The sequence below is a fragment of the Carassius carassius genome, chromosome 33 (genome assembly GCF_963082965.1).
Source record: "Carassius carassius chromosome 33, fCarCar2.1, whole genome shotgun sequence".
NCBI lineage: Eukaryota > Metazoa > Chordata > Actinopteri > Cypriniformes > Cyprinidae > Carassius > Carassius carassius.
This window is the reverse complement of record NC_081787.1, coordinates 14,614,296-14,628,256: the sequence shown is the minus strand read 5'-3', so window position 1 is coordinate 14,628,256 and position 13,961 is coordinate 14,614,296. Positions and strand designations below refer to the sequence as shown.

Here is a 13,961-nt window from a genome sequence, read left to right as displayed (position 1 = left end):
TGGCTGCGGCTGCAGTAAACAAAATCACTGTTCAAAGTCATACGGGTCGGGCACCATAATACATCTAAAAAATGCATTAAAACAGCTCGACACCGCTTTAACTTGGCACGAAGTTCTGGAAAAACTGTGCCCAGATCTTTTCCCATCCCTTCCCCCATCTAGTCTAAAACCGTGTCTGTGTCGACTGTCACTATGTTCGAAAATCTATTGCACGAATCGATTGGACCAACCAACACAAGTTTTGAAAACGAAAATAGGAAATTGATTTTAACCACCTTCTCTCAGAGCGCGTCCAGGTTTTTTTTTTTTTTTTGGAACACGCATCACACAGCAACTGCAGCTTCGGACAAACACGCATAACAGCAAATAATACTTCTGCACACGGTTTCTCTTTTTACAACAGAAATGTGATCATGCATAAAAGTTTAATGCATACAGATACAGATTCGGACTAGAATCGTCATGTATACATGCATTGTTAAATAAATAAAAAGGGCGGAAAACCAGTCACACAGAATATTTTTTTTTTATTTAAAAACATGAGATGCAGTGGGATGGGGAACAAAAACCCAACATAAAGTCTCGAGATATTTTTAGACAATTAAATTAAATACATTAATTTTACATGTCTTTCTTAACATGCGGCTCTCTTGTGCGAGACGCGAGTCCAACGGTGTCCCTCTAGAAAATGCACGAAATGTGCGTTCTGTGTGAACAGCTTGGTTTCAGTTTTGATGTAAACAAGATCTTCTCCAAATTGATGTTCTCCTTTTTTTTTTTGGTAGTGGCTTCAACTGGATAGGCTAACATAACCTTATAATGCAATGCCAGTGCGGGCATTTTTTGAGACCGTGCAGACGGTGTGCATACACGTGGTGAAAGATGAGAAAGCAGATACTGCGTGTCGAACTCATCCGCCTTTGAAAGTTGTGTAGACACGGCTGTGTGCGCGGCGAGATGAAAATGGAACACGGACTGTGAAGTACCGGGGCTCATAAGGCAGCTTCCATATATTACCTATATTTGGTGTTATTTGCCGTATAAAACTTTAGACATGCAAAATCGATTTTACAATCGATTCAATGAACACTCGTCACTCAAATCAAACAGGATTTTTTTTTCACAAAAGTGACAACCCAAGAAAGCAAAGTAAACGGTCTCTCATTTGTAGGTTGCATTGATACCTAGTGGTGGATGCAAGTAAAACAGTACCGCATTTTTTTTCCTTCTCACCTGAAATTCATGCAATAAACATGTTTTTGACAAAGATTTAAATTTGTTTGTGGTCTATATAGCCTGCAACAAAATTTAAAATTCATACCTACGTCATCACCAAAATTTTCCTTTTTTTTTTTTTACATTGAAACTTATAAAAAAATATAGACCAACCTACCGACCTTTTTTTTATTTTTTTTTTATTTTTTTTTTTTTTATTTAACAGACTGACATACAGATCAAAATAGTGCAGTAACAAGCAATCTAGTAATTCCAGAATTGAAATAAAAGTGTATAAATGTATAGGTGTGTGTGTGTGTGTGTGTGTGTGTATATGCGTAAGCAAAGTAACCATTTATTCTTTATTACCATCTTCATTACCATCACCACCACCACTCCTCACTACCATCATACTGCCAACATTGTATTAGTCAATTTTTTATTTTTTATTTCTATCTTTTCTCCTATGTAACAATTACCATTGTCAGCACTCTCTATAGATAAATTCATTTTTAGATAGTAAGATAATAATAGAAGATAATATAAGATAACCCTCCCCCTGCATCTCTTCAGTCCCTAATTTTCTCCTATACTATTTTTTTTTTTTTTTTTTTTTTTTTTTTTTGTATGTTATGTGTAGTGTCTAAGGTGCATTAAAAGAAGGGGTACAGTGTGAGAGTGTCTCAACTTGGGACAGAGATGCTGTCCTATGGAAACTACTTCTCGCCTGTCTTGCCTGCCTGAGTGTTTATGTGGTTTTTCAATTGTGTATATATATATATATATATATATATATATAATAATATATATATATATAATAAGAGCAATTACAACAATAATAAAAATAATAATAGTAATCATAACAATAACAGTAATGGAAAAAAAAATAAAAATGACAAAAATAACAAAAATGCAGTAATATCGGTGAGTTGATTAAAAGGTGGGAGGAGTCGGAGTTGAGAGGAGAGAAGGGATTCATAGTTGTAAAAGGTCAGAAAGTGTTGGATGGTAGAGGTCGGTTTCAGATTTGTAATTATAGGGGGGAGATGTATATTCCATTGTAATGAAGTCTGTAATGAGATTTTTCCAGTGAGTTTTCTTGATGATGGTTAGAGCTATGAGGAGCATTTTAGAGTTTATATTTTTATTAGTAATTATTGTGAGGTCCCCCAGCAAGCAAAGAGAGGGCGATAGCGGGATGTGGCAGCCGACTATAGTGGATAGTGACTGTGTGACCTGTTCCCAAAAGTGTTTGATTGGAGTGCAGTGCCATGTTGCATGGATATATGTATCTATAGAATTGTGATTGCAATGAGTGCAAACTTCTGATATGAAACCCATTTTAGCTAATCTATTGCCCGTTTAATGTGTTCTATGAAATGTTTTGTATTGTATTAATTGAAGATTAGCATTTTTGGACATGAGATAAATGTTTTTACAGATTTGGGTCCAGAAGTTGGCATCAGGAGCTATTGAAAGATCGTTTTTTTTCCATTTTATTGTTGGTAAGTATATGATCTGAAGTTGATTTGAAATGATTTTGTATATTTTAGAGAGAAGTTTCTTTGGAGAGGAAATGTTAACAAAGTCTGCTATTGGTTGTGGAAGTTCTAAATTTGTGGCTCTGATGTTTATTTTTGCCAGAACAGAAGATTTGAGTTGTAGGTATTTTAAAAATTCATTGCTCCCGATGCCAAACTCCTGGGCCAATTGCGGAAATGTTGTTAACGTGTTAGATTTGAAAATATGGTTAATGTGGGTGATACCCCTTTCAGCCCATGTGCGAAAATTCAGTATTTTTTTATTGCTTATAAAGTCACGGTTGTTCCACAGTGGGGTGAGGTTAGATGGAGCTAGTATAGAATTTGTGATTTGGTGAAATTTCCACCAGGCTGTCAGAGTGGAAGCTATAGTTACAGCATTAAAACATGTGTGTTGTTTGATTGATTTGGTGAGGAATGGTATGTCAGCTATATTTAATTCTTTGCATAGTGATTGTTCTGTATCTAGCCATATAATATCGGATTGGGTGGGGTGGATCCATTTGTATATGTATTGCAGTTGGTTAGCCATTGAGTAATAATGAAAATTTGGTGCTTCTAGTCCTCCTTGATCCGTGTTTTTTTGTAGTGTAGTTAATTTTATCCTTGGCGTTTTGTTTTTCCAATAGAAGTGAGTGATAATAGAGTCATGAGAGGTAAATTTGTCATCTTTATTGCTGCTATCCTGCCAATAATGGAGATTAGAAGGTTGAGCCATCGAAGCAAGTCGTCTTCTATTTTTTTTAATAGTGGTGTGAAGTTGAGTGTTACCAATTCTGACAGTCTGGAGGAAATCTTAATGCCTAAGTAAGTGATGTGATCATGACATATAGGTATAGGTGCTTGGTGGGGTGCCACATCCCATTTGGTTTTGTGTAAAGGGAGGATGGAAGATCTGTTCCAGTTTATTGCGTAATCTGAAATTTTTGAAAAGGACTGGATTATTTGAATTATTTCTTGAGTAGATGCTAGGGGTTCTTGTATAAATAGTAGAATATCATCTGCATAAAGTGAGATTTTTTGTGTTTGTTGTGGTGTTTCAATACCTTTGATTGCTGGGTTTTGACGGATAGCTGCTGCTAAAGGTTCAATAAAAATAGTGAATAGAGATGGAGAGAGTGGACATCCCTGCCTCGTCCCCCTGTGCAGTGTGAAGCTTTGTGATGTTAGTCCATTGGTTGTGACTGTGGCAGATGGTGATGTGTATAAAATCTTGATCCAGTTAATAAATGACTCTCCAAAGCCAAATTTTTGTAGAGTGGTGAATAAAAATTTCCAGTTGACCCTATCAAAAGCTTTTTCAGCATCTAATGTGGCAATGAGAGTATCTTTCTGTTGTACTGATGAGTACTGCATTAAATTATATAATCTGCGGGTATTGTTAGATGCGTGTCTACCTTTTATAAAGCCGGTCTGATCAGGATGGATGATATATGATATAATTTTCTCAATTCTATGAGATAATGCTTTGCTAATGATTTTTATGTCGACATTTATAAGTGAAATAGGACGGTAGTTAGATGTGAGGGTGTGGTCTTTGTTAGGTTTAGGAATGAGTGATATAAGTGCTGTATTCATGTGGGATGGGAATTTAGCATTTTGTTTTATTTCCGTTATTGTTCTACTGAATAGTGGGTATAAAGTTGACCAAAAATGTTCGTAGAACTCAGCAGGGAAGCCATCCGGTCTTGGTGCTTTATTATTTTGCATGTGTTTCAGCACAGAGTGAAGTTCTTTTTCAGTGATTGGTAATTCGAGAGAGGTAATTTGCTCCGGGTTGAGTTTTGGTAGAATGGTGTTATCGAGGAATTGGTTTATGTCTTCTTGATTTGGGTCCATATCAGATGAGTATAATTTTGTATAGTATTCTTCAAATATCTTGTTTATCTCAATAGGTGAATTGGTTAGCTTCCCTGCTGAGTTTCTAATGGATGTAATAGCTGTTTTTTCTTTATTTCTTTTAATTTGACTGGCTAAATATTTTCCGGATTTATTGCTGTGGTGAAAAGTTTCGTGACGAAGTCTGTGAATCAGAAACTGGTTTCTTTTGTTTATTATTTCATTAAGCAAGAATTTATTTTTTCTTAATTCTTTATAGATGGTTTCCGATTGGTTATTTGCATGTAAAATTTCTAAATTTTCTTTCTTTTTCCTTCTTTTTTTTATGGACTGAATATGATATGATTTTTCCCCGCAATACTACTTTCCATGTTTCCCAGAGCAGTGATGATGGCGACTTTGGAGAGTCATTTATTTCAAGGAAGGATGTCCACTCTCTCTTGAAGTAGCTGTCAAATTCTGGATCTTTCAAGAGAGATATGTTAAAACGCCATCTGGTGGGGTGTTTCTGTATTGCAGGTGGGATCCATGTGAGAGTTACAGGAGAATGGTCACTAATATTGATGGGATGAATTTTGGTTTCTATGATATTTGGTATGATTGAGTTACTGGTTAAAAAGAAATCAATGCGGGAGTAGGTTTGGTGGACATTAGAATAAAAAGTCTATTCTCTGGCAAGTGGGTGTTGTAGCCTCCAACCATCACCAAGACCAAAATCACTCATGAATTGTTTTATTGTTTTGGAGGACTGCCAGGATTTGCCTTTATGTTTTGACCTGTCCAATGATGGATTGATTACAGTGTTATAGTCTCCCCCTATAATTATTGGACCGCTGGAAAGGTTTGAAAGAGAGGAAAAGAAATTTGAAAAGAAGGAGGGATCGTCAGAATTTGGTCCATAAATGTTGCCTATTGTGATTGGATTTTTGTTGATTGAAATGTTAATAATGATAAAACGGCCTTCAGGATCTGAAATGGTTGTATGGTGGTTAAATTGTATTTTTTTGTTTATTAATATGCACACTCCTCTTTGTTTTGAATTATAGTAGGAGGAAAAACAGTGGTTAAAATTAGAGCCCGACCGATATGGATTTTTGGGGGCCGATGCCGATATTAACTCGAAAAGAGCCGATTTATTAAGCCGATATTTAGATTTTAAAAATAATCTGGATATTAGACCCATTTCCTATAAACTGCACTTACACAACATTCAATAGCAAAATAACTGCCTGTTCTATGTATGTGGGCTGTATAAACCATTTTCCAGAATGGACTATGTTAAAAAAAAAGCCTTAGATTACAGTCTCAATGACTAAACAATTGCACATCAAAAGTATATATTTTTTAATGATCAAAAAACAGTGTGGTTTTAAACATTTAACACTTTTACTTTCTTCCAGTTGAAGCTGGTTTTAACAGTCTGTGTGTGTACTGTAAATAAATTATAATACTAAAGTTAAAGTATTTGCAGAAGTAGTCCCACACTTTGCTGCTACAGCATTCACCTTTTTCAGCCATCTGTAGGCAGAAAGAGAGACAGAGAAAGAATAAGCATGTGTATTAATAATATCACCATGTATCATTACTCATGTCATCATTAGAATTATAATAATAATAAACTGGGATCTCCTACATAGGCAAAAATGAGAAATATATATATTTTTTTTATTTGTCAAGTAATAGGTATTACTAGGGCTGTGACGTTGCCGTGACAACCGCATCACCGCGATGGTCGGTTGCTACCGCGGTTGTCTACTGCCACCGGCTGTAGTGCACGTAACGTCACAAACTCTATAGCAAGCATAATACAAAGTTTTGTATATAAGTGTAATAACTGTAATAGTTGCAAATTCTAAATCTATGGTAATTAACAAATTACCTCAAACACAGAGTTTCCTTTAGATTGGAAAATACAGTTAATGCATTCAGCAAATTAATTTAGTGTTGGGCGATGGATCTTGTTGGGAAAGCAAATACCACATCGCCGATCTGGAGTCATCTGCATTCATGTCACCCATCAGTGTTTGCACAAGTTCTCGTGATCGCAAACGCTGGCTGGTCAGGTACGGTGAGGCTTTCTCCAAACTGGACAAATACAAACGAGACAGCGATACATGAAAGATGAACGATTCCTATTTCAAAGAGAGCGCGTGCAGATGAGGAGTTAATGAGCTCGCTTGGTGGCGGAAAAGTAAACCGGACGCAACACAACAGCGTTGCGACAGGTTTAGTGTCTATACAGGACATTTGAACTCTGTGTCAGTACCTCACAGACCGGACGGGGGATTTATCATGTCGTGTTGTGCTGCATCCAGTATAGCATCACTGATTATGATGAGTATTTTCTCGCGCTTCGTCGCTCGCATCCGTTAGACAGGGTGTATTTAACTTTCTTATTTAGGCTACTTTCTTGTTTAACTGCATTATTTCTTTGATATTTATTTTAGTGTTTTGCAGGCGGCATTTACTGACAGAAGTGCTCAAATATACACGAACTGACGAGTTAAATATGATGTGTTAGATGAGTGAGACAGTGCTGGGCTGATTTCATAGACATGTGCATACATATAAATATATCCTGTATATAATATATATAAAAAATATTACATGCATGCAGAGTTTAAGTCAGCTTTAATCACCTTTTTTTGGTAATTCCATGAACTAACTGACCACGACACTGCTTGCACATAGTTTATTTCGCAGTTTGATATGAAAGGATATGCACAAAGGAAGCGCGCACCGGCGACTTTGAGCACAGGACCGTCCGCGCTTGCTTAACTTGCACCTGATAATAAAGTGAGTGGAGCGCGTGTCTGAAACGTCTCCTGTTCAGTCATTCTGCGACTGAATAAATTCACTTCTTGTCATGAGAAAAAGTGACAGAAGCAGCAGTTGTGAGTGGGTGGCCATCTCCGCCCCTATATGTTAAATATTTTGAATACGTTAAACTGAAAAAAATTATCGCCTTCGTTAACGAACAACTTTTGACACTCATACATATATATATTGTTGGTCGGCGGTTGTTGGTCCATGACTACCGCGGTGGTAAAAATCAGCCACCGTCACAGCCCTAGGTATTACCTACTTATATTTAACAATATTATTTCAACATTTTCCTGTTATGTCTGTAAAGCTGCTTTGAAACAATATGTAAAAAAAAAAGCGCTAGTTCAGCTCACATTTATTTACATGTCCCCTCTGGTTTAATCATTTCTGACGCACCTACTGTAGTTACTGTAACTACACTATATTTGCTCTCACAGAACATCGCCTTGCCTACTATTACCGGAAGATTACGGAATCAATTCGAAGTTGAATGGTTAACGTTAGTGTCATGAACACACCGCTGTCAATTTTGAGAAGAACCACCTTCAAACAAGTTAATAGCAAGCATTTAAGGGGCCTGCTAAAAAGGAAGCTATTAGCGTTAGAGTAACGTAACCAGCCTGAATTCACCAAATTGTTCTCTGGGCCTGAGGGTAGCCTCTTCTTCCTTGCTTCTCTCTTAATTCTCATCAGCAGGACTAGCGCTATCGCTCGCTTCTTACAACGAGACAGATACATGTTGGCTGCTGACCGAAAGGAGGAGGAACAGACTATGAAAGAGCTCCCGCTAAACGTTTTTAAAACTCCGCCTACGCCATAGCGCAGCGCAAATCGCGTTGTATCTGAAGGGCAACGCTGAGCCCAGCGGCAAGCGCTGTGCATACCGCGTCCTGTGTGAAAGGCCCAATTACGCGGTCATTATGTGGGAAACACACTGCAATAGAATAAGAATAAGTTAAACGCTAACGTTATAGTTTGACCTCCTATTAACGTTCGCGCTCTTCCACTGATAAACATGGTATTAGCTTTGTGGCTAATCTAATATAGCAATGCATTAGCGGCTGTAAGTGATGTTACAGAATATTTAGAAGTGATAATGATAGGACCGTTAGCTAGAACTACCACACAGTTTTTATATACAGGGTATGAACTAAATCTACAATCATTTCACATGACGAACGACAGACTCACCGTCAAAACAGTAAGTTACATCTCCGTGGCTTGGCTAATCGCTTTCTTCTGTAGTGGACTTCTGGCGCTGTTGTTAACTCTGGAGCTGCAGAGCTCCCTCTGGTAGGCACACTATGCAACACTCATAACATGAGTGAAGCATGAGACTCTGTTTCTCATGTTTCATAGGCCGTTATAAATGCCGATGCCGATTTAAATGCAATTAGCTTATATCGTCCGGCCGATATATCGGTCGGGCTCTAGTTAAATTGTGTAGTTTTTAAGCTGTTTTGTGTAGATTGTGAGAAGTGTGTTTCCTGTATTAGACATATATCAGCTTGCGTATTTTTTAGGTAATTTAGGACTTTGTTTTTTTTTGTTTGTGAGGCAACTCCACGAATGTTCCAGGTTAAGAATTTTAACTGCATGGAGATAGTGTGTATTTCAGAATTACATTGTGTGAGCATAAGTCTGTGTGTATGGATGTGAGTGTGGTTGTGTGTGTGTGTGTGTATTTGTTGATACACAATACCAAATGACAAACAAAACAGGACAAACATAAATAACTAACAACGAAACATGTAAACAGGGAGCAAAAAGGCTAATTTGGTGCATTTAGTATACAATGTGTGTGCGTGGTGCTGGTAGTTTAATGTAAGAATATAAATTGATTGGGGGGAGGGGGAGGATGAAAAAAATTACAATGAGAGAGGAGCAAGGGTCTATTGTCTATACATCATTTCACAGTTTTTAGAATTAGTAAAGCCAGGGAGTAGTGTCCTTGCCTCTGAACAATTGTCCATCGATATATAGTTTGTCTACTGTAATGATTGCTTTTTTACCTTGATTGATCATTTTCTTGCGGATGGGGAAGAGTAGCTTACGTCTGCGGATGATCTCTTGTGGAAATTGGTCGTTGAGTCCGTAATGAGTCCCTTTTAGCTGCCGGCCCTGACGTTGAACCAGTACTTTTTGTTTGAAATGTTCAAATTTGACGATGATGGGCCGGGGTCGAGTGGAGTTGAGGAGTTTCTGTCCTAAACGGTGTACGCGATGGAAGGTGATGTGCTCAACAGTCTCTGGTGTAAGTTTGAGCTGGTTAACCATAAAGTCCTTAACAGATTTTTCGGGGTCTTCGGTGGATGATTCGGCCATGCCGGAAAAGATTAAATTGTCTCTCATACTTCGTGAGTGTAAATACAGAATGGTTTCTTGCATAGCTTTGTTCTCAGCTGTGACGGAAGTGAGTTGAGTGTTTACAGTGGAAAGTTTAGCGGTGAGTGTGGCCACAGAGCTTTTAAATGATTTGTTTTCTTCTGTGAGCGAATCGACTTGTTGTTGACTGTATTCCAGGCTATGACGAAGATTTTGGAATTCTTTGTGAAGTACTTCGATGAGTGAAAGTCTAGAATCCAAGTTAGATAAGCGCCCGTTGATTGATAAAAGTATGTCCGAAACAGCAGTTTGTTTTGATAGGAGTGGATGTTGGTGATGATGAAGAATCGGTTGATATGGGAGAGTCCGAAGTGCGGGGTTTTTTGGCTTTGCGTGATCGGCCCATTGTACATATTCTATTGAAGCATTTGTCAATGTAGTCCTCCAGGTGGTCCAGGTTCGAGTCGTAATCCAGGTTTTAGTCCAGATATTAAAAAAAAGAAGAAAGTTTGTTGTCTTTCTAGCGCGCTGCCATGTTGAATCACGCACCCTCACACACCCGTCACCTAATCATCACGTGCCATCACGTGCGTCTACCGACCCTTTTTTTTTTTTTAAATTACTGTTACTGCAAACCAAAATATTTTTAAGGATGGCCAAGGCTTCACAGGCTTCACTGTTGTTTGCATAACTCACCGCTTTCATCATTCCTACTCTACCTGGTCTCAGCTGTATTTGTCGCTCAGCTTGTTTCCACGGCACCCACTGACTCCCACGAGAGTTACCTAATTAACTGAGTGCCCTGGGCTTCACATATTGTGTTTGACCAATCACAAAACACAATGGTACCTTTGTCACAAAGCACTCTGGGAGAAAGTAGTCGCTATGAAAGAAAGGACAAAGTGTATGCAAAAAACCTGGCGTTTAACTCTGAACCTGGCATCTGTTGGAAAATTGTGCCAGAGGCTCAGCCTTTTGTAGAAAGAAACAAAAAATGTGTGGTTTTTGTAGTGGTAATTCATCCAGATTCTCACTTCACCCTTTTTCTTTGTGAGTAAACAGTGCCCACTATGTGTGAATGATTCAGACCCAGCATCAAGACCTTTTGCTTATTATGGCAATGGTAATATTGATGCTTTTTTTTAACTTATTTATTATTATTATTATTATTTACGATGCCACTCCCTTTTTGTTGGATATTGTTAATTCTAAAAAATATCATATACAATGTTATTTTAGTGTTACTTATATAATATTATAGTATATAATTAATAATTCATGTTTTTTTTCCCATTTCATTTAAATTTGTCAACATTTTAGTAGTTTTATGTGCATTTGTAATTTATATTACTTTTTGTATAATATTTATAGGTAATATAAATGTTATATATAATTTAAATACATTTTTTAATGGACTGTTAAAAATAAATAAATAAAAAATTAATAATCTGCTAGGAAATAATCTGTTAATTCAAACACAAAATTTGCAAAAGTAGGTAAAACACAGGAAAAAATTCTTGCATATTAATAAAGTACATTGTGCCCAGTTTTTACATATTTACATATTTTTTTATAGAGCGCATCTAATATTTTTTTTACTTTTATTGTTGTTTTTGGTTTTTGATGCATTTCAATTAAAGTTTTTTAAATAGTTTTAGTTGACAATAACAATGCAAAATATTTTGTATATTTTAATATCAGAATTAATTAGGATTTCATCATGTTAAACTGATGAAAAATAGCAAAAAATGACTGCTTCAAAATCGTCTTCTCATGTTTGTTAGTTCAAAACTCTTCCTACTCCTTGTGCATTTAGAGCAAAGTTGTAGTGGTCTCATTATGAACTCCTGGCAGAGAGAGAGAATAAATGAGTGAAAACCCCTCATGGGGACACTGGGACTGAAGAAATGGGGTTCTGCACATTCTTTCCATGTTGAATTTAGTAATATTTGAGGGGGGATAAAGAAAGCCACAGTCTGGTAGAGCGTCATTCCAGCCAATAGAGGCGACAAGAAGATCAGAAAGAGCTGGGCACGAATCAATGAAATCTTACAGCAGCCTGACATCTAGTGGAGGATTTGTGTAGTGCACGCCAGCCAGGAGGTCCTTTGTCACTGTCACAGTCTTATTGTTCTTTTTTTTTCTTTTTTTACCTGTTAAAGCAAGCATCACCATTACTGATGTTCTTTTATGGTTTTGGAAAAACTGTTAAGCATTAAATGTTACGCATAACGTGCCACACCGTTTGTGCTACAGATATAAATAATGCATCAAATGATTTGGCTTTGTTGAAGGGAGATTCTATTATGTTTCTTAGCAGAACAACCCTAACTCCCTAAAATGTAGGGAAAAGCTCTTCTTTGCACTATCCAAATATTTTTCTATAATTCATTTTTCACATTATTTATTTTTTGTTATATATATGTGACCTTGGACTACAAAACCAGTCTTAAGTCGGTGGGGTATATGGGGTAAAAAAACATTGTATGGGTCAAAATGATAGGTTTTTATATTATGCCAAAAATCATTAGGATATTAAGTAAAGATCCTGTTCCATGAAGATATTTTGTACATTTCCTACCGTAAATGTATCAAAACTAAATTTTTGATTAGTAATATGCATAGCTAAGAATTCATTTGGACAACTGTAAAGAGGATTTTCTCAGTATTTAGATTTTTTTAAACTCTCAGATTCCAGATTTTCAAATAGTTGTATCTCAGCCAAATATTGTCCGATCCTAACAAACCATACATCAACAGAAAGCTTATTTATTCAGATGATGTATACATCTCAATTTTGAAAAATTAACACTTAAGACTGGTTTTGTGGTCCATGGTCACATATTACTAAATAATAAGAATTATAATGTATTATATTATTTATTTAGATCTACAGTAATTATTTCTTCATAATTTCTCTCAATGCCTCATGCAGTGTACTGCTTTTAACAGCAGGAGGTGACAAAACTTTAAGTCATTTTCTATTCCGCCTCTTTTGACGCTACTAAAGATGGAGGGCACCATTAGATTCCAGTACAGTTTGTCCATGTGACCTTGCCCTCTGTAACCTTTGTATAAGGGTCAATTTAGGGTCACCCGTCCTCTTAAAAAAAATAGAGCCTACAAGACGACATTTAAGATGCTTTGTTGTTTAACCTTAGAGTTAATACTTTAACTTCTATCAGGTCTGGATCTAACCCGACCATACAGCCGTGTCTTTTCTCTTTCTTTCATTTCGGTTTTTATTTATCAAACAATCCTTTAGTCTTAATAGGAAAACAAGGAAGCAGAGGTTTACTTGTGCTATATCAGAAGGCAAATGTTTGGCGAGCTGCGTGTTTGCATTTGTGTTCCTTGTCACACAGGGTCTCTCAGTTCATAATCAAATGCTTCTGTGTGTGAGCACAGAACCTCTTTTGTCCTCATCACTATCCCAGCATGCCTTTGTGAGCACAAAGGCGACCCAGTTCTGGCGTCAGTGGTCTTGTGCGTGTGGAAGCGGACAGGGCCCACTGTGTGCTCGGCCTCAGATACATGCACACTGTGACCGGTTCGTCTGAAGAACCACTTACAGCTCAAGCAAGACTCTCTCTGTTCAGTAGTTTGCACTGTACATAAATATAATGTCCATTTTTGTTTCTGTAACTGCATTTCTCCATGTGTTTCAGCAGTGCCATTTTCTGTACCACTCTTTTCAATGTAATATAAAAGGCTTCTCAGCCTTCGTTGGGAATTCTGGGAGAGCGTGTGCTTTCGAATAGTGCAGATGAATAGACTTTGATCTTTTCTCTTTCTTTCTCTTCTTACCTGCAGGACCTGGAGATTGTCTATTCCTACTTGCATGGGATGGAGGCGCTGTCCAATCTTCGGGAACACCAGCTGAGGTAAAACTGAAGGAAGGATTTGATAAATGGATGGAAAAATGCACAGATGTTTTTGAGGGCAAGCAGGTGGCGGATGGTGCAGATACCAATTTTATATTATTATTTTTTAATTTTAGTTTGTTTTGCAAGTATAACAAAACAAAGTAAAGATATTTGTTGTTTTTATAATTTGTGAGCATTTATTTTGTTCTTTTTAAAAATAGCAGTTTTGGACAGCTCTTTTTAGTTATGTTATCCACTCGTGTTAATATTTTACCAATTATATGTCTATTTTTTATTTATTTTGCAAGTTAAAATATTCATGTTATTAATAACATTAATTATTTTAGTC

The 13,961-nt window shown here is 36.8% G+C and overlaps 1 protein-coding gene across 7 annotated transcripts in view; it reads left to right on the top strand.

Annotated features, from left to right (window-relative positions):
• Positions 1-13,961, top strand: part of LOC132113795 (rap guanine nucleotide exchange factor 2-like) — a 104,881-nt gene that overhangs the window by 25,840 nt on the left and 65,080 nt on the right. For all 7 annotated transcript variants that reach the window (XM_059521801.1, XM_059521799.1, XM_059521798.1 and 4 more), the window contains exon 2: positions 13,560-13,630. In XM_059521801.1, the coding sequence (XP_059377784.1) occupies positions 13,560-13,630 (71 nt within the window). The remainder of the gene's footprint in view (positions 1-13,559; positions 13,631-13,961) is intronic.